Source organism: Aplysia californica, unplaced genomic scaffold (assembly GCF_000002075.1).
Source record: "Aplysia californica isolate F4 #8 unplaced genomic scaffold, AplCal3.0 scaffold00029, whole genome shotgun sequence".
NCBI classification, from domain to species: domain Eukaryota; kingdom Metazoa; phylum Mollusca; class Gastropoda; order Aplysiida; family Aplysiidae; genus Aplysia; species Aplysia californica.
The window spans coordinates 1,240-22,660 of NW_004797299.1; the positions used below are offsets into that span (position 1 = coordinate 1,240).

A 21,421-nucleotide genomic window follows, 5' to 3' on the forward strand; every position below is an offset into this window, starting at 1 on the left:
TGTGTGTGTGTGTGTGTGTGTGTGTGTGTGCGCGCACGCGCGCGCGGAACATTAATTCTTCAAGGAACAAACATTGGTCCGGCTGGGCCAGCAGACGTGGATAAAGGCTCATGTCACGTCCACTTCTGATTACCAATTTGTCAATTGTAATATACATACCGTAGCGCCTGCTTGCTTCTTGCCTCCCACAGGCGAGTGGCGAGGTTGCATGATTACCCCGTTTGGCACCATTAAGGGGAATCCCCAATACACTCGTGTCAGCAATCTAGGCTACCACATCTTATAAAACTATGAAAACAACAATAGCACAGTTCACTAGATCTATGCACTTCCGGAAAGATGGCGGCAAATTCTAATGTTTCGAACGAACTGCATTGCCTTATCAATCAGTGATTGTGATGCTGTTTAATTATTGGTTAGGCTACTGAAAGACTGACAAGTTGATCAGTTGGTTAGGTCGAACCATCAGGTGCTCCTTTATGGTGAAGCACAGTTCCTTCAAGGCAGTAGGAACAGCCTTTTACTTTTAGCTCCATGCGTGAGTGATCTGAAACTAAAGCCTTTTGTTTAGATTCTCCTTTTTTGTAGTCTGTCTTATCCACTGTGTTGATACTGCTGATCTTGACTGAACTGAAGGGTGACTCAACTGACTGACTGGAATCTGGGCTCTCTTCGGCCTAACTCCAGAAATTTTGGAAGCGACCACCCCAACAAACACTACACAGTAAAGAAGAGACCTATCTAGATGTAGATCTATCTACAGATATAGACTATTGAATAGATTATCTAGATCTAGATCTAGATATATATCTAGATCTAGATCCTAGATTTAACCTTAGTCTTGTCTTAGATCTAGATTCTAACCCTAACTGACCCTAACTCTACTGTCCCTACCCCTACTCCCTCTGTTCCAGGCCTGTATTAGACCTGGACTGGCTAGAGGAGCAAAATCTGGTCTCTTCTACGTCTGTGAGCCGCTAAAGATTTGTTGTTGAGAGGATCCTCATGAAAAACTTTTTCTTTCCGTCTTTGGTTTGCCAGTTGGGGTCAGTTTATTACATCCCGTTAAACGTAGAAAAGACGCATCTTCTTTCTGATTGGCTGCTAATTTTAGTAATGTGATGTCATCACTTCCTGGGATACCCACATGATGATGGCACATGGAACGATGTGTTTTCGGTAACATTCCGGATTTCCTAGATCTAGATTTTAGATTAGATCTAGATTCTAGATCTAGATTCTAGATCTCTAGTGGACATGATGGAAGACCGCACGAAAATTGCCGTAAAGACGCAGGAGGACTAGATGTCTAGATCTAGATCTAGATAGATCTATATATCTAAATTTAGATATCTACCCCGCCTCCCCCCCTCCTGCATTTTTAATCACTAATACATTTTTTTTTTTAAAACAACTTCAAAGCAACCCTACAAATTAGGCCTATAATTTATGGAACTGTTGGTCAGTCGGGAGGAGGAAAAGAGAAAAAAAAACTGTCCGGGACCGGAATCGAACCGCTCCAAAATTCATTGCACGACATCAAATGCAGACGCGCTGTCAAATCAGCTATCAGAACTTCCAAGAGAAAGGTGTAGATTAAGCATCATAATGATAATCATATATACATAGACACTTCCATCTTTGGTGCCATGCGGTTGTCTATACTTAGATTTAGTCACATGATCGGAGGGGTATCCTGGTCTGACGTCAAACAAGATGGGCGCCTTACCTAAAAATAGTTTGCGTCTTTCTACTTTTAATCGCATGTCAGTTTTTTGCACCAAATACTGAGGTGGTTTGTGAGGTTTAGTAAACGATAGTACCCGTTTGACAAAAATTTAGCCCATAATTATAGATTTCTAATTATAGCCAGAAGCATAGAGAGACTTTTGAGGGTCACAGACTTGGCACTATATTGCAATATTGCAATGCCATGTTCTGATAGTTCCTGGGCTATTTGAAACTCTGCGTTCTGAATAGCTCCCATGCTCTTTGAAACGCCATGCCAATATTTTTTCCATCACACATGAGGTCGCCTTATCTAGGCTTGGGCATTTTAATTAGCAGGGGGTAGACCTAGTATGTACGTTCTCTAACGTTAAGCCTAGAGAACGTATACACAAGCTGTCTCTATGCGTTCTCTAATGAATGTTCAGTGCTTCCAAGCGTGACATCGAATTCCTGTCCTGGAAGGTTATTTTTTTCTTTTCCTGAGCCTAAAATTTAAAATGAAAAAATAATGAGACTCACAGACCAAGGAAAGCCCTATTGAACTTTAACCAGGCCTAATTACTGGTAAAAAGAAAAGTATACTTTGTAGGTAAAAGCTCCTCTTGGGGACAAAGCCAGAATGTGTATGCTTCATCACTACATAAAAAACTACAAAGCGACAAGTTATAATAATTATGGGAAAAACTTTTTGGACAGTCGGAGAGAGGAGAAGAAGAGAAAAAAACATTTTTAAAAAATAAAAAATTCCAGGACCGGGATTCGAATCCACGTTCATAAAATGATGGTTTGGCTTCATACGCAGACATGCTGTCCATTCGTCCATTATTTAGCACTGGCGCTAATGGCAACGCGGCGTTGCAAAATAGGCACTTCCACAGAACTGAGAACTTTGCCATTTACACTGACATTACTTTTGGAGAATTTTTTTTAAATCTTAAAAGACTAAAAAGAAACCACAAAGTTTGAGATTTTAACCCTATCCGTACGCCCTGGGGTCATTTTGTACCCTCCGGGATTGTATTCGTCACATTTTAGAATACTTCTAGAAGTACGAAGATCTCTTTGAAGTATTTCTCAAAAAATCATTTTGACAGACTACTAGGCAAAGCGTACGGATCGGATTGATGGGTAAATTTCCTTTTTGGAAAGTGGTGGCACAGAGTTCCCCACGTAGTATAGATACAATTGTAAAACACGACATACTGATAGGGTTGAAAAAGAATTTGGAAGTGCTGTGTTGGCTCAATAATCATGAGAACATTTTTTTATAGTAATCCAAAAATAGCAAACTGGAGGTAGTCAGCTGAGTAGCAATAGCAAAGATTCGGGAGCTAAAAGAAAACAATCGTTATTTTATGGTGAAGGAAATCAAGCTCTGCTTTTTGTAAAAGTTGGTTGTGTAATCCTGTTTGTCCCGCTTGTGTTGCAGAGTCTATCGAGGCACTGGGTCAGCTACGAGCAGCGAGGGCTGGCAGACAGAAGGAGAGGGCCCAGTGTGAGGAGGTAATGTCTCTTGTGCTCAGACACTTGGTCACACTTCAGCAGTTTACTTTTGTTGAATACTTGAAATTCATCCAAGCCTTGCTGTAGACAGTGGAGGCCAATACTGGTAGTCACGACTGCTTCAGGTGTCACGCCCTTGTCTTATGAACTGATGTAACAGTTGATCTCTCCCTGTCCTGATGTAACAGTATTTAGGTCCTCTCATCTCTCCCTGTCCTCACACCCCCCCCCAAAAAAAAAAAACAACATTTTTTAAATGGGGGGCTTAAAGGGGCATCTCAGCAGCTAGTGGATAATTGTACAAAATCATAATGAACGTAATCTTGTTTTAAAAAGGGGGAAATGACAGTTGTTCAATGATCGTAATTATTTTCCTGATGTGTCATAAAGTGGTGGTGAGTTCCTCTCGGGGCTGTAACGATGTCTTTTGTCACGTCTTGTGTCATTGTTTCTACTTTCTGCTGGGGTAGATCAAGAGGCAGCTGGAGAAAATAGTGGCTCTGAGGCGGGAGAAGGAAGAGCTGTGCGACCATCTGCAGCGTCTGACGGAGGGAGACAGGAACGGGGGCCCGCTGGACACGTCTCAGGATGCATCTGTCTCCGAGTCGAGGAGTGCATTGCGGGACCTGAAGGAGAAGATTGCTGCCTGCAGAGTGATGGGTACGTGGAACCAATCTGTTCAGGAAAGTGGGAATTGTGCAGGAGAAAGGTGATCTAGTGGCACCTGAGCTGTACTAGGGCTAGACAGTAGACGTCAGCTACACCTGAGCTGTACTAGGGCTAGACAGTAGACGTCAGCTACACCTGAGCTGTACTAGGGCTAGAGCAGGCCCTGGCATAGTGGACATCAACGACACCTGAGTCCTTAAGCAGGGTTCCCGCGGCCTCCTTGAATTCAAGGCGTCCTTGAAAACTGCTTCAATTTGCATTCAAGGAAAAATCTCCTTGAAAACTCCTTGAATTTGCATTCAAGGAAAAATGTCCTTGAAAACCCCTTGAATTTTGCCAGATCGGACAGGAACACAGGGTGACTGCCAGGCCCCGGGAATTCCGGGGGCCCCTGAGTTCATTTTTGCCGGTCGCGATTGTGATATAATATTCATTCGGCTTTTCCTGGCCCGAGAGTACGTTACCCGCGCACAGGCGGTTATGGCAGCAACTTGTGGAAGTGTATATGATACTGAGCCTCAATCTGTAAAATCAAGATCTGCTTTCGCTTTCGTTACCACCTAGAAATTTGCCGGTAGGGCCTATAGTAGTCTGATAACGCCACATTTGTAACATGCAGGTTCTGCATTACGAACGCGGTGTCGTCATGAAAATAAATCATTTGTCCTGTGCTGTCGCTTGTGAAAAAAAAAGAAAGAAAAAAAACATTATACAAGCTTCTTGTCGGGCTCGCCATCGTGACCGGTCATTGAACCTGTGCGTTTTCGTCACATAGTATCGGCGATGGTTGAGGTCACCAAAGTTCATGCTAAGTCTGAGCGCTGCGAAGTATAGGACTCGGGAATGTGGGTATTATTGATTTTTTTTTTTTAAAGACGCACGCGGGGGAGGGGAGGGGGGAGGGGTTTAAAGGCAACACCGGAGGACAAAAATTGAACTTTGAAGCAGATTTTACTTTCCTGAATTTTGATTGCTATAGATCTAGATCTTGACCTCTCTGCAAAGCGCGCGTTGGTGCAGGCCTTGTGTGGAATCAGGACTTGTCTCACTCAAACCTTGTAAGCCGTGTTTGGGTTTTTTTAACTAAAGGGTTCCCGTTTCATTGGGCAGGTGATATGTATTGTACTATATTGTATATTTTAGCTTTATATTCAAGATTCGCAGATTTTCAGTGTCACTACATCTTGCCCTCCCACAGTTAGTGTTTATACACCTCTCACACTAAATAGGTCTGTGTACTTGAGCCATTCATGTTATTACTCTACTTTGAGTTTGAGCTATAATTTTTGTCTTTCACGTTTATTATATATAAACTTTGACTCCCAAACTGGTTCTTGACGGTCGATATTCTGGTTCTAGACCTTTTCACAGGCTCAAAGCAAGATTCATTTCTATATAGTTTATATAGGCGAGTATGATGAGGGGAAAATATAAATAAGTATAAGAACAGACTGAAATACCTAAGTCACAGTATCCCAGTGCCACACTGACATGTTGTTGACTGGATATAATGTACCCACATGTGTGCGCGCGCGCGCGTGTGTGTATATATTATATATAAAATATAATGGAGCATGCACTGTCATTGTTATGTAACATGCCCCTGGAGAATGGATGAGCCCACCTGGAAAATTGAGAAGCTGGGTTGGCAGTCACCCTGAGAACAGTTTTTGTTGGAAATCGAAACTATGATATGATTCCTTTCCGATAAGTGTAGGCCTATCGAAAACAGGCTTTCGTCGTGAATTTCTTGACCAAACCTCCTCGAATTTTAAAAATTTCTCCTTGAAACCTCCTTGAATTTGATGGGAAGTTCATGGCAGGAACCCTGCTTAAGTCCTAGCACCGGCGGAGAGCTGTCAGGGAAATAAAGCTGCTATATCTGTGCCATTGTAGTGTGAGCCTTTTCCCCGGGGGTAGCAGGAGGTAAATGAGTCAAGAAGAGCTTTTCTGATGTCATGCTTTTACACTGTTGATGAGAGCAAAGCTTGCTTCTGTGGTTGGCGGGTGCTCTGCTGTGGTTTGCTTATTCTTTCCTATCAAACATCTGTAGTTTTTATCTCCCCTCCTTCTTTTTTGTGTTTGTTACCCTCTTGTAACACCTCTAACCTTCGGCACTTATATGACCTTAGTGTGTTGCAAGTGCCATAAAACTCTTACTAAACTAAAAGCTTGCTGCTGTACTGTTCCTGTCACAAGGAAGTATTTGTGAAAGGAGCAGGATGTTTGTAAGATAGTACAGTGTGTCATGCCTATGTCTTCAAACTGCATCAACAAGAGTCCGTGTTGTCTGTCCCCAGGGCCGTGTGGTTTGACCGTCCTTGAGGTGGACTGGGACTGTCTGGTTGTTTCCTTCACAGGACTGTGGAAGAGTGTGGCCCAAAGCTTTGTGCTCAACATTGCCTCCACTGACGGCCGCTACAAGGTGAGGGACATGTGGGTGTGTATAGTGCCTACTTTTAATTTAAGTGTACGTCTTTCATGAGTTTTTAACTTAGGTTTGTTGGAGATAGTCAAATAATCTTTGATTCAGTATAGTTTTAGTAACAGTTTTACTGTGCTTGCAACACCAGAGATGCCAACCAGTACGATTTTACGTATTTTAGTACGATTTTTTGCCGAAAATACGTGAATACGACTTTTCATGAAAAAATACGCATCCTGGAATCCGAAAAATATGAGATCCAGTTTGGGCGAGTAAACCTAATTATCTCAAGTCCCATCTTTTGTCAAAATAGTATCAGTATCGTGGAACTGGAATATTTGAAAACCAAGTGAGATAAGGTCAGTAAGTTCAATGTTGCTGGTCGCGATTGTGATATTATATTCGTTTAGCTTTTCCTCCTCCGAGAGTATGTTTCACTTTCACGCGAACAGGCGGCTGGCTATGGCGGCAGACGGAAGTGTATGTGACACGGAGGTTTGATCGGGAAAATCAAGATCTACTTTCGCTTTCGTTACCACCGAGAAGTTTGCCAGCGGTAGACTGATAACGCAACTTATTTGTTACATGCAGGTAAACGCTGTGTCGCCATGCAAATAACATTTCTCGGACTCGTCTCTGTGCTGTCGCTTGTAGGAAAAAAAGAAAAGAAATACAAGCGTCGTCCGATTTTTAGATTGTCGGGCTCGCCATCGTGACCGGTCAATGAACCTGCGCGCATTCGCATCACAAATAAATGCGGCTTCGTGTGAGCAAAGACCGTGTTTGGTGGGAGTAACGGCGTTGCCAAGTATAGGACTACGGGAGGGGATTATTGATTTTTTTTTTTTATATACTCGAGGGGGGGGAGGAGGTGTGAAGGCAACACCAGAGGACAAAAACTTGGAGGCAAATTCCAGAATTTTTATTAGAGCTCTCTGCAAAGCGCGCGTTGGTGCAGGCCGTGGGCGGAATCGGGACCCTTCATATTTTGCAAGTCTGTGTTATTGAAATAAAATGTTAGCGTGTCATTGGATGGGTGATAGTAAATTATACCTACAGTGTATGTTGTAGCTTTCTGTTCAAGACTGGCAGATTTTCAGTGTCACTGCATCTTGCCCTACCGCAGTTGTTACAACTCTCACAGTGCATGGGTCTACTTGAGCCATTCAAGTTATTGCTCTTCTCTGAGTTTGAGCAATAATTTAAGTCGGTCAGTTCATATTATGAATCATGACACCCAGACTGGTTCTTGATAGTTGAAATTCTTGTTCTAGGCCCTTCCGAACGCTCAAAACAGGATTCATTTTTTATAATAATAATGAGAGGAAAATATTATAACAGACTGAAATACTTAAGTCAAACAAGACCCCAGTACGACACTGAACACTAACATGTTGTTGACTACATACATGTATATTGTACGCGTGTGTGCTCCCTTTTTCGAGCTGGTGAGCTAGTAAATTTTTTTCAGGAAATATTGCTGGACACCCTGAACATTTTACTAGTTGGTCGGTCGGTCGTGGAGAATACACATTTTCCCCTGAAAATACACATTTTCATATCTCCCAATACTCATTTCGGTTTTCTGTGGTTGGCATCTCTGCAACACAGTTAGGTCATAAGAGCTGTAAATTCGATGTGTCAGAAGACAGTAACACACATGCGATGGAGGCAAGAAAAGGAGAGATGTGATCCCCGCCAGGGCAGTGCTACTGACTCAAGTGTCTTTGGGCCATTCCCAAAAAGGGGGATATTAACATGTTCTTCTGCACTGTAGAATTGTAAATGGGCTGATTTATCAATGTCATGCTCATACTGTGCCAGAACAACATAGGGGGAACTGCTGCTTTTTCTTTCCTCATCTTTACTATCATCATTTTTCCTCTACTTCTTATGTTTGTCACTCTCTTGTGAAGTGCTATTTCCGGGGTGCCTTGATAGTCGAAGCAGACTTTGTGCTGTTGAGGCTAGAGAGGTGAGCAGAGTAAGTCTGAGTCCCCGTTTGGACTTCTCTGTTGACATCCACCCCTTGGCGCTCATATAACCTTATGCAGTTGCGAGCGCCGTTAAACCTCTACTACATACAACAACAAAAGGAGAGATGTGACGAGGTGACCCACGTGTTCCAGGTGCGGGCCACGACTGTCCCGTACTTCATCGACGTCCATGCCATGCTGGAGAAGACCAAGACCCCGGAGTGGAGCTCTGTCATGGACGACATCGCCCGACTGCTGTCTGCATACGTGCAGCGCAAAGGAGAGCTGGAGGAGGTCAAGGTGAGGATACAGAGAGGTCATTTGTTAGCAATGCCAATCAGATTTGCGCGCGCGGCTCCCCGTTTGCGGATGAATTTTTGGACCGGGTCGGAACGGTAGTGACGGTCGGAACGGTAGTGACTAACTTCCTCGAGCTCGTTCTGCGCTATTTCTGGACCAATGTGAAGGAAACTCGGCAGCTAATCAGAAAATAGGGCAAACTAATGATATGTGGAAGTCGAAGTTCATACCCATAAATTAACCTATACTTTTGGTGTCGGAAACACTTTTGTATCGGGTACACCGAAACTATAAGGAGCTTGATATTCAACACAGAGAGGGTAAGAGATCTATCTATCCTCTATAGTGTGCTCAAATTTGAACGTTCTGTGTCAAGTAGTTGTTTAGAATTTGTCATAAATCAAGGTGACTGCCAGGCCCCGGTAATCCTGGGGCCCCCGGGAATTTGATAAAAATCGCAGAGACCCAGGAATTTGAGGAAATCTGTAAATTGCCCCGCGAAAGACCCGGGAAAATACATAAAAGTTCTCGAACATTAAAAAACCAAATGGGATAACGTCTTTGGGTTCATTTTTCTGGTTGTAATTGTGATGTATTCATCCAGCTGTTTCCGGTCTGAGAGGAGGCCTACGCTTCTCGCCAACAGGGGGCTGAGAGTGCGCTCCAGGCGAACAGGTGGCTGAGAGTGCGCTCCACGCGAACAGGCGGCTATGGCGATGTCATATCGAAGCTCCATCTACTTTCGCTTTCGTTACCACCCAGAAATTTGCCGCTAGCAGTCTGATTAATGCAAGGTTTTACTGTTGTACGTTATACTGTATGGTAAAACGCTCAGAGCCTGAGTACTTGATTCGGGGTTGAGCGCTATGGAAATGTCTTTTGTTATTATTATTATTAACAGTTGTAACATGCAGGTTGTGTAGTGCACACGCTGTGTCGCCATGAACATCAATCAATATTTGTCCTATGCTGTTACTTGCGGGGGGAAAAAGGAAGTTATACAAGCGTCTTGTCGGGCTCGCCATCGTGACCAGTAAGGGAACCTGTGCGTTCGCATCACATTGTGAGTGTCGCATTTGGGTCACGAAGTTCATTCAAAGTCTGAGTGCTTCGAAGTATAGGGCTCGGGAATGGGGGGATTATTGATTTTTTAAATAAAAGATACAGTCGGGGGGAGGGGGGGGGGGGGGGGGGTTAAGGCAACTCCGGATGAAAAAAACTGAACTTGTAAGCAAATATTTTAGTATTTAGAATTTTTATTATTACTAGAGCTCTCTGCAAAGCACGTGTTGGTTCAGGCCTTGTGTGGAATTGGGATCCGTCATACTCAAACTTTGTATGCCGTGTTTTTTAATCAAACAGTTCGCGTTTCATTGGTTGGCTGATACTGATAGTATGTTTGTTTCGTTGTCTTTGGGTTTTTTTTAGAGAGTAGTGACCTTATCAAATGCATACTTTTTTCTTCTCTCTCTCTCTCTCTCTCTTTTTCTGTCTCTCGTTCTCTCTATCTAGTGATAGTAAATTACATGTATTATCTATATTTTTGTTTTCTGTTCAAGATTGGCAGATTTTCAGTGTCACTGCCTCTTGCCCTCCCTCAGTTCTTACACCTCTCACACTGAATAGGTTTACTGGAGCTATTCTAGTTATTACACTTTGAGTTTGAACTATAATTTTTGTTTTTCACGTTTATTATATAAATCTTGACACCCAAACTGGTTCTTGACATTCAATATTCTGGTTCTAGGCCTTTTCTGAGGCTCAAAGCAAGAATTCATTTTTATATACATGTAGTTTATAACTAAGGCAAATATGATGAGGGGAAAATTATGTAAATATAAGTGAGAACAGACTGAAATACCTAGATCTAAGTCACACCAGAGAGGGTTTACAGTAATAGAGAGGTGATACTCGTGGCGGCGCTCCATGACAACAGTGCATTGTTTCACGTATCGCCCGGCGCGGGGCGCGAAAACACTTACGCGTGGTGATCGCTGACACGGCGATGCTCAGGGATGCTGTCATGTCCAGGGAAAATGTAGTACCGTCTGTAGTTAGTTCATTAAGTTACTAGGCCTTTAACAAAGAAGGAGGCCTGTGATTTCTATCGCATATTTCAGGCACACACCCCCCCACCCCACCCCCCCTATTTCCCTTGGCCATAAACTGTAAGACTTGTTTTTTGCTTAAGTTAACATACATTCTAATAAACGAATAGACGCAAATCATTACTTCCTCTCTGTAGATCTGAAAAAATAATTTCCCTGTAATTAAAGGAGTAATTGGGTCTAATTTTCAGCAAATCTACTCGTTCTCCAGTGTCCCTCTGTCATCTCTCTCTCTCCCTCTGTACGTCTGTCTTTTTCTCTCTCCCTGTCTCTCTTTCTCCCCCCCCCCCCTTTCTCTCCCTCTGTCTACCTGTCTGTCTACCTGTCTGTCTCTCTCTCTCTCTCTCTCTCTCTCTCTCTCCCTTTCTCTGTCTCTCTTTCTCGCCTCTCTCGCTCTGTCTATATGTCTGTCTGTCAATCTGTTTCTCTGTCTCTGTTTCTGTCTGTCTGTCTGTCTCTCTCTCGCTCTGTCTCTCTGCCTCTCTTTCTCTTTCTTTCTCTCTTTCTCTTTTTCACCCTCTCTCGCTCTGTCAATCTGTGTGTCTGTCTGTCTGTTTTGTATGTCTGTCTGTCTCTTTTTCTTTCTCCTTGTCTCTTCTTCTCCCCCTTCTCTTGCACTGTCTATTTGTCTCGTGGCCTAGAGGTTAAGGTGTTGGCCTCTCATTCAAAGGTCCCGGGTTCGAATCCGGGTAGCGACCGAAAAATTTTCTTCTCTAAAATTGTCTGCTTTCACCTCCTTTCCAGCTCTCTAGCAATGTTCTGTTGTCTGCTTTCATTTCCACTTTCTGCCCCCACCCCCTCACCTCCTTTGCCCCCTCCTCTGGGCTCCTGACTCTTTCAGCAGCCTTTCTACTGCTACTCCTTGGCTCCTCCTTACTGCTGTCTTTCTGCCACACCCCTGATCTTCTGGTAGGAAAGATCTACACCTAGCCTTCTCGGACAAGGGCGAAAAATCTCGGAGGGCCCGTGTGCAAGTTGCGCACGTTAAAGATCCCTTGGTGGTCTAAAATCGATAAGAGTAGGCTTCGGCCGCCACTCGGGCAAAATTCAAAATTTCCTACCAACTGAAAATATTAGGAGTGTCCCGCGCGCTCATATGACCTATGCAGTTGCGAGCGCCGTAAAACACTTTACAAAAACAAAAATATTTGTCTATTTGTCTGACTGTCTGTCTCTCTCTCTCTCTCTCTCTCTCTCTCTCTCTCTCTCTCTCTCTCTCTCTCTCTCTCTCTCTCTCTCTCTCTCTCTCTCTCTCTCTCTCTCTCTCTCTCTCTCTCTCTCTCTCTCTCTCTCTCTCTCTCTCACACATGAAGCAATAATGACACACACACACACACACACACACATGATCCTTAACACCTTCCACTCACACTTTCAGATCATGGAAAAGCACATGAAGCAATAATGATAGATCTACCACTTAAAGAGTTTAACAGGATCCTTAACACATTCCACCCCCCCCCCCCCCCCCCCAAAAAAAAAGAAAGAAAAAAAAGTGGTAATCGGACAAAGAAAGTACCAAAACCGATCGATGGCACCTTGTATTTAGACAACTTTTCGCAGATCCAGGTAACATATCTTTCACTAGTAGAATGCAAGCTCAATTTGGGCATTTAGATAGGAAAACCCCCCCACAATTTATAGCTGATATAAAAAAGTTGAAGTGTGTTGAGTTTTGTGCATGGAGTGTCAGTCTGGTACAGTCACATTATAATAATGATATAATAGATAGCATTTGTATAGCGCATATCCCCACTCAACAGCAGGCTCTATGCGCTTTACACCATATTATTACCCCAGCAGACCACAGAACACTCCGAAACATTCTCAGCTTCCCGGGAAGCATACAGTGCAAGCAGCCAATTAAGCGCTCAAACACTAACAAACTGACAAGATCTTTCGCTGTCTATAGCCGGGTACCCATTCCCACCTGGGTGAAGTGAGGAAAATTCGTGTAAAGTGCCTTTCCCAAGGACACAACGTTGGGCCCTTGACGGGATTCGAACCCACGACCTTACGGTTGCGAGTCCGAGAGCCTAACCACTAGGCCACCGACGCCACATTGTCATTATTCTGATCTATATTTTTGTATTCATAGAAATTTATTCGTCATCCTTTGGAAATCGAAAGAAACTCTGATTTTGATATCAATAGATGGGGTTTATAGCAGAACACCATTGACATTTCGTGCTAACCGGGGCCATGCTTGTCTGAGATTAACGAAAATGCCTTGAACAATGGACGCTGTATGTTTTGTTTCTCCACGATCAGCTGGTGACCCAGATACGCGCATCCGGGCGAAGTGCCGTCTCTCTAGTATTACTGTAAACTCTCTGGTCACACAAGATCCCAGTGCCACCCTGACATGTTGTTGACTGGATATAATGTATCTCTACATGTGTGTTTGTGTGTGTGTGTATGTTTGTATGAATGGAGCGCGCGCTGTCGTTGTTATGTAACGTGCTTCTGGAAAATTGAGAAGCCGGGTTGGCAGTCACCCTGAATGTACGACTACCCAGTTCAGTAATTCGAAATAACTACGAAATTGTTCGTAAATTTTCCTGCAGAAATGATTTCTCCACCCAAAAACACATCGGGTAGCCAAGTTTCTCTCTAACACCCCAATTAATTACCGAGATATCGTCGATTATCTTACAGAATCTGCTACTGCGTGATCCACTTTTTGGAGTATTTTCCTATATGTGGGTCTTCCATATTTTGCCAACCGTTACAACCCCATAACTTTTTTAAATTTATGAACCGATTCTTAAAATTCAAAAAGCATAATTCTCAGAATTGAAAATTTTTTTTTAGATACCAAATTTTTAAAAGGCCAAAGCAAAAAGTAACTTTTCATTGTCTTTGCTAGATTTGTACTGCAGCTGTTTGTGTTCTTATCTCATACAGCAGCTGTTTGTCTGGGGCCAGTGTTGAAGGTTAGAGTCAAGGTGTTAGCTTTGTCTGCTTTCGTTCACTGTGCTGTTAGCTTTGTCTGGGTTTGTTCACTGTGCTGTTAGCTTTGTCTGGGTTTGTTCACTGTGCTGTTAGCTTTGTCTGGGTTTGTTCACTGTGCTGTTAGCTTTGTCTGGGTTTGTTCACTGTGCTGTTAGCTTTGTCTGGGTTTGTTCACTGTGCTGTTAGCTTTGTCTGGGTTTGTTCACTGTGCTGTTAGCTTTGTCTGGGTTTGTTCACTGTACTCTTAAGCCTTTCTAATACTCATACAGCTGGGGAAAAACGAAAAATTCTAAATATAATATCGGTATACTTATCTCTTAACTTCTATCAGTTTTTTCAACGCTAGATTTGAAGGTTTGGTCCCATTTGTCACGGCGGTGTGGTTTGGTCCCATTTGTCACGGCGGTGTGGTTTGGTCCCATTTGTCACGGCGGTGTTGGGTACAAGTGGCCGTCTGAGAAGCAGGACTCCCTCTCTTGCCAAGTTTGGTTTTTCTTCCACAAAACAAAGCCCCTGCTAGTGTTACCAAAAAAACCCTGGGCCTATATTATACTACATGTACGCCGTCAATACTCAGCGAGAGAGTGCTGCGGGGTATGTGACCGCCAACAGTTTGCTTAAAAGGAGGCAAATGTCTTTTGAAGTGAGGTAAAACTCTGACTGCGACTGACGGTTGCCTCTCTCTCTGTTCAGGCTGAGTACAAAGATATGGTGAGGGCTTGCTGTGTCATGACTTGTGTGTCTCTCTCTATGTCTTGACACGTGTCTCTCTCTCTCTCTCTCTGTTCAGGCTAAGTACAAAGATATTTTGAGGGCTTGCTGTGTCAACGACGCGGTCACTTCCCTGGAGCTCTCCCTACTTCTAGCCGGGGAGGGACGGGACGCCTCGCATGCTGGCTCACAGTCGCACGCTGCATCACGGGAGGCCTGTGTCTATCTCACCTATCCTGACCTCAAGGCCACACAGCCGGCGCAGGCAGAGTTTACCGCAGGTGAGTCACTGTCGCGTGCTGGCAACTCTCTGTCCTTTTTCTGTCCACTGTTTGGCACAACTTTGTGTCCTCTCTTTGGCGCCTCCAGCTCCACTAGAGTGGACCTTGACGGTAGGAAGGTTCAGCACAACATTCCTATGCTGAATTTTTTTCTAGCTAGTTGGTCCGAGCAAGCGCGTAGCGAAATCAGGACACGCAAATCTTTTCAATATTTAAAAATTTTGCTTTGAACATTTTTAAATACAAAAAGTGTGCGCGTATAAAAGAAACTTTGAGACCTGAAAATCTGTTTGTTATATCCGTATTTCACTGTGTACTTGTTCCTCACGGTACATGCTAGATGGATGGTACAGTGGAACTCGGATTCAACGAGATGAGATAGTTTCCCCGTTTTTTTCCTTCTTTAAAATCAATAAAAATAACGCGGATTCAACGAGCACTTAAATCAGCGAGCTCGAATTCAACGAGGTCACTTCCAGGGTGAACAGCTCCCGTAGACGTGGCTTCGCTAATTTTTCTCCCACAACGAGCTTTATCTTCCGTATTCTGGGAAACCATCCACTGCACCTGCATCGTGAACCATTATATTTATTCCCTTTGCTGATTGCACGCGACCAATGAACGGCCTTTTTTCATACCAACACATGCGTTGTTGGCACGCGCACGTGTCTACTCTTGCATGTGTCGGGGTCGGATGGGCAGCCTGCACATGTGTGACTGTGTGTGCGTGTCGGGGGGCACCAGCGGTCCTGGAGTTAAACGGTGCAGAGATACAAACGCATCACTTTTTTTTTTTTCCATTCGGCAACTGGTCATTATTACAATGATAAGCTAGTCTTGACCACAGCGTACAGACAGCGCTCTTTTAGTTAGATCGGCGATGGAGTGACCGGGTCACGGCGGGCCGGTCACCCAGAGGTCACTAACCCGCCCTCCCGCTACCTGTGTCGGTAGTAGGGCTGGATTCTGCTCGGTTAATCGAAGGCTTGTAAAGCAGCTGAAGTCTTGCGCTAGAGTCTTGCGAGCAGGCTTGTGGTTTGATTTGCCTCCCGCTTGCTACCGGAGGGAACTTCCGGTGAGTTGTGACTCGCGGACAGTCCTGCTGTACTGTGTCGTGACGTCGCGAACTCTCGTGGCAGTGGGCTCAGTACATAATAATATTATAGATTCTCTGATTATTTGCGTTGAGAGGCTTGCACCAAAAGTGCAAGATCGGTTGGGGTTTTTTCATAGTTCGGTTGTAAAAAACAAAAAGCTCTATTCAATGCACTTAAAAATTAATATTGGATCGGCTATTCTTATGATGTTAAGGCCTGTTTATTTTTAATGTGCACGAGCCAAGCGCTTCATCGTCGCACGCAAAAGACCTCAGTTCGATTCCCGTATGGGGAGAAATTTTTTACTGAGAACCTCCGTCTTTCTGCTGGGGCGTTGTTCCCTCTCAGCCCAGGTTGGCCCTGACATTGGGTTGAAGTAGGCCTAGCCCGTCTCCTAAATGTTCTGTATTATGTCACTGTGAGTGTAACACATCTACAAAATAGGTTACATACATAATATACAAAAGCCAATCACAACGACCCCTGGAGTTTTCCATTTTAGGGTTATCTAAGTCAACTTATTCTTATTACTACCAGAAACCTAGGTCTCTGTTACTACAATACCACGCTCCCTCTCACTTATCCATTCGCTTAGCAGATCAACGGCGGGAAGTTAAAAATAACTTCAGCTCTCTACGCCTTGCACCAAAACAAGCCCTGCCTCTCCCTTCCTCCACGGTTCAAAGTTCACACAGCGGGCAGTACTGTCTTGCTGTTTGAACACACCGGACTGTCTTGTCGCCATCAAGACGGTCCTACGCCATCGAGCCCGTGCCGCTCGCTCAGTGTATCGAGACAGTACAAATCAGCAGGTCAGGTTTGGAGCTTGTCCTGGGGCAAATCTCTAAGCCTAGCGCAAATCAGTACTGTGTGAATTGTGGGGCCTGTGGCCGCGGACGGGACTTGAGGCTTGCGCAGGCCTCCGATTAATCGATTAAACTACAGCGCCACGCCGCGCAATGACTCTGTGGGCGAGATCTCTCACTCTCCCCCTCTCTCTTTTTCTGACGTAAGTGGCTTCGCGGATTGCAAGCAGGGTGGGGATGATGAGGGGGCGTGACACGAGTGGCTTCGCGGATTGCTAGTTGCTGTGGACTTGAAGTTTAGACTAGACCAAGAAGGTTACAGTTTGCGCTAGACTCAACTTATCATGCTGGTGATTTGATTTGATGATTTGACCTAGTGATTTGAGGCTTGTGACTTGAACTAGGGGCTTGTGAGCACGAGCAGGTTTGCTACCGGGGTACAGCCCTAGTCGGTAGCCGGTGAAATGAATTTTTCAACACATGTTCTATCGTCTTACACAAACAAAAAATATCATACGTGAACACAAGTTTGTTCTTTAGAGAAAGCAACTAAACTTCTTTATTGGTACGAAATAGCAATACCATGGCTGCTCACGTTTTTGAGTTAGATGCTCTTAAAATGTATGTCTATTTATAGTTAGTCAAAACAACAAACACATATTGAATGGCTAATAACTTATAAGCCTAACGATAAATATTTACAAAACTGCCACGTAAGACAGGAAAATGTGTTTACAAATTGACTCACTCAAAATTTTGTTTCCAGCACGAACATGGAACTTGTCATGAGCATGATAGCCAAAACGCTTCCCTGCATTCATGACTTTTTATATCCAATGGATTGTGTATCCTCTTGAATAATGATATACTGACGTATCTTCAATATACAGCACCGATTTCTTTTCACAAAATGAACATGTACAGAATAAAAGTATGAATTTATACAATACAGCAGCACGCAATGAGGGAGCTATTTGCAGGAGATGCGACACAAAAAATAAAACGCATTATGTCTATCTGGTTTGAGATCCTTCGTGCTCTGGCTTCCAGTTTTGAGATCGCTTGGTGGCTGCTTTCTGTGTCCTGTTCTCCAAAAAGCCCAAGAGCAAACATGTGTTGTTGTATGTGTGGAATACAGTGTTGCTATGATATGTGTGGCTTTGGGATAACTTTGCGGGGAAATAGCGTCTGAATGCGGACATGTAATTGTCGATTGCTAAGATTTGTAGAAGTGAAAATAGTTTGACTGGTTTGAGATGTGATATTGCAGTGTAAACATGGCTAAATCTTTCATTGAAAAGATTGAATATTGCTTCCAGTCCACTTGCTTCCTCAATTTTTGCAGTTTCGCGGGAATATTTTCTTGTTTCTGTACAAATTGTGTTTGTTAGTTCCTTGCATACATGGGGATGGAGGGAGGTATGCTTTGGGTGTTTTACGATGTTAACTTGAAATGGATCTTTGTATGCAGCCACCTAAGCGGTACCGACAAAACGGAGAAGGAATCCACTTTTATGCTATTGTCAAACGCACACCACATGTTCCTACTAGTGTCAACTGCTTTTTTCCGGCATGAATTGACGTGACGTAACACCATATCTCGTTTGATAGTTGAAATCGCAGTAAAACACTTGACACAAATGTTAGCGGAATACGACTGTTCATTTTCGTCCCTCACATCAATCCCATAAACCAAGAGAATATCTCCTGCCATTGTCTTACATAATCGGGGCTTTCTGTACTTTTTTTGTTTGACAATTAAATTTAAACGCCAACACACACGACAAAGTTCATTCAGAGACTCTATTTGCCTCTCATATGTGTGACTGACCCATTGCAGTTTAACGATTTTTACTTAGGAACACAATTCACTAACTGATTGCCAGTCACCGCAAAGTGCTGGAAAAACAAATTTCACATCATTAGAAAATATGATTTGATGGCTATCACACCGCGCAAACAGAAATAAAGACCATCGTTCCATTCTCGAATGATTTGTAATTAAATTTGAAGAGATAACATTATTAACGGCGCTTCCGATCACTTAACACTCACAATTTAAAACTGTTATTATTCCCAAAGGAATCAATGAAAACTGTTGAAACTTTCACAAGATATCAAGAAGACGTAGACGAAGCGGAATTGGTGAAGAAATAGATTCTAGGGGTAGTGTGAGCATCATTTTACGGCTCATGAAATTAGGGGAAGAAACGCGTTCTGATAAGGACAAGATAGGACAGCACTGTGCACGAGTTGACCCCGGTCAATCCCCGACTTGACGCGTGAAATTGCAGGTCACCTGCCGCTAATTTATGGCCTACCGCGGGGGGGGCCCGGACTAACTAAAAGATCGCTGAGACGGAATTTCGGACGCCGTGTGACGTAGATCTACGTAATGAATTGTGCGCTGGTCTATGGAATCAAAAGTTGCCGTATGCTAGGCTCCACACAGCTACACCACTTTTTGGTAAACATTCGAGATGACACAGGCGCATGCACTTGAACGAATCGCTCTCTTTTTTTTTTTTCCACAACTCATAATACACAGGCACTACTTGTGACTTCTCTTGTACATTACTTGCTCAGTGCCTGGAATTATTTACACAAAACCTCATGTTTGCTATAACGAACACTTGGATTCAACGAGATTTTAAATCAGGCCCGGCGACCTCGTTGAATCCGAGTTCCACTGTATATTGCGGACTTTGATGTGTGTGTTTCAGTTTCACTGTGTGTTTGTTCATCAGTCTAGCTGGACGGTATATTGCGGACTTTGATGTGGCTTACTGTTCTGGCCGGCAGAGAAAAGCCGTGATCTAAATTTGACATTCTTTTCCCCCTCTTTATTCTATAGTGGGTGTCGCACTCAACGAGGTTGCCGGGACTGGCTTGTTGTCCTCGTTGGATCCGACCTCTCATTGAACGTGACTGAGGCTAAAGTAAAGAAAGGAGACAAGTTATTATATTATACGATTTACACGATGTACCAATACCAGTAATTGTAACAGTTGTTCCCCCTGATAACGAAAATCTCAAACAGCATCAGTGTGCGTGTGTTTGAGATCATCTGACCGTCATTTCTGAATTTTAAAATATTTAATACTTCCCGGGACACTTCTCGTGTGGAAACATACCCTCTCACATCTAGGCCTAGATCTACATAAAGTAAAGGCGGGAGCTTGGATTTTCTGATCAGGGGAAGAAAAGAAAATTGAAAAACCTACTCACAAACTGGGGTTTATGAAATTTCTGAGTTGGCCCTTAGGTACCTGGCACCTTTGATGTGTTGTTGTTTTCTATTATTTGAGTTGTGTCCTTTGTGTGAGCTGTCTTCCTGTGCTTCCTTCCATTGTGTCAGATGAGAGCGTCATCCCGCCGTCACGGCAGCAACAACTGAGGGAACAGTTTCTCACCCAACCCCTGGCTGTGGCCTTGCTCAGTGTCGTGTCGGAGCGACCCGCGGCGCAGGAAGTGCACGATGCTGGCGGGGAGTCTGAGCACGTGTGATGGGTGACTGGTGAAACATTTCTTTGTATTATGTGACTGTAGGGTGACTGGTGAAACATTTCTTTGTATTGTGTGACTGTAGGGTGATGGGTGACTGGTGAAACATTTCTTTGTATCGTGTGACTGTAGGGTGATGGGTGACTGGTGAAACATTTCTTTGTATTGTGTGACTGTAGGGTGATGGGTGACTGGTGAAACATTTCTTTGTATTGTGTGACAGAAGGGTGACTGGTGAAACATTTCTTTGTATTATGTAACTGTAGGGTGATGGGTGACTGGTGAAACATTTCTTTGTATTGTGTGACTGTAGGGTGACTGGTGAAACATTTCTTTGTATTGTGTGACTGTAGGGTGATGGGTGACTGGTGAAACATTTCTTTGTATTGTGTGACAGAAGGGTGACTGGTGAAACATTTCTTTGTATTATGTAACTGTAGGGTGATGGGTGACTGGTGAAACATTTCTTTGTATTGTGTGACTGTAGGGTGACTGGTGAAACATTTCTTTGTATTGTGTGACTGTAGGGTGATGGGTGACTGGTGAAACATTTCTTTGTATCGTGTGACTGTAGGGTGATGGGTGACTGGTGAAACATTTCTTTGTATTGTGTGACTGTAGGGTAATGGGTGACTGCTTGCAGGTTGATTGTCGGAGACAATTGGAGGATCTGGTACAACGTCCGCTGCTGCAGTCCAGCTCTCACGTTGTGACACATAGCCCACAGGTTCTCAGGTCCTCAATATTTTCTTACACGATATTATTCTTTGTTTGTCAAACATGTACACATGTGTGTTCTTTGTATTTCAAACATGTAAGTGTGTTCTTTGTATTTCAAACATGTAAGTGTGTACTTTGTATTTCAAACATGTAAGTGTGTACTTTGTATTTCAAACATGTACATCAGGAAATTTGTACATAATGAGATCTCCATGTCCCGCTGACTTGACTGTGTGCTGAGGGTGAGTGAGAGAGTGAGTGAGTGAGTGAGAGAAATCTTGTTCAAGTAATGGTGGAGCAACGGAGAAATTGTTCAAATAATAGTGGAGACAGTGAGAATTTGTGAAGTGACTGAGATGTAGTGAGATGTTTTCACAAGCCCTTTGGTGTATATCTGCTTGCGTCTTGAAAATAAAAGACATGAAATAAATCCCTAAGGCTTTTTAATTCGTCAACCAAATCTCCCTAAAACTGATGGGTGTGTTCCTCTGCTTATTACAACTTTGTTTGGGGGGGGGGAGGGGGGGTTGTTAGATGTTTCAAGGTAAAACTGTTCAGACTGTTTTTGGAATTTTACTGACACTGACAAATGTAGTTTGTGTAACTGTAACTAAAGAGTTAGATTACAGAATCTG

At 43.5% G+C, this 21,421-nt stretch overlaps 1 protein-coding gene across 2 annotated transcripts; it reads left to right on the forward strand.

The window, feature by feature from the left end:
* The first annotated feature begins 309 nt into the window (after window positions 1-309).
* On the forward strand, window positions 310-21,216 carry LOC101860787. Of its 2 annotated transcripts, XR_001185481.2 has the most exons (8): window positions 310-538; window positions 3,161-3,234; window positions 3,705-3,894; window positions 6,204-6,328; window positions 8,458-8,604; window positions 14,458-14,659; window positions 19,921-20,119; window positions 20,388-21,216. XR_001185481.2 is itself a non-coding variant. In XM_005091363.3 (7 exons), the coding sequence occupies exons 1-7, from the start codon at window positions 535-537 to the stop codon at window positions 20,067-20,069; spliced, it is 891 nt and encodes a 296-aa protein (XP_005091420.1). In that variant the 5' UTR covers window positions 310-534; the 3' UTR covers window positions 20,070-21,216. The 2 variants fall into 2 exon arrangements, 1 of the variants encoding a protein (XP_005091420.1); XM_005091363.3 differs by having other exon boundaries at window positions 19,921-21,216.
* The last annotated feature ends 205 nt before the right edge of the window (window positions 21,217-21,421 follow it).

Excerpts from the sequence above, each read along its gene's own strand:
- LOC101860787 (XM_005091363.3), top strand. Across the intron at positions 3,895-6,203 it reads TGCTGCCTGCAGAGTGATGG|GGCCGTGTGGTTTGACCGTC; the intron begins GTACGTGGAACC and ends GTCTGTCCCCAG. Across the intron at positions 14,660-19,920 it reads GCAGGCAGAGTTTACCGCAG|ATGAGAGCGTCATCCCGCCG; the intron begins GTGAGTCACTGT and ends CCATTGTGTCAG.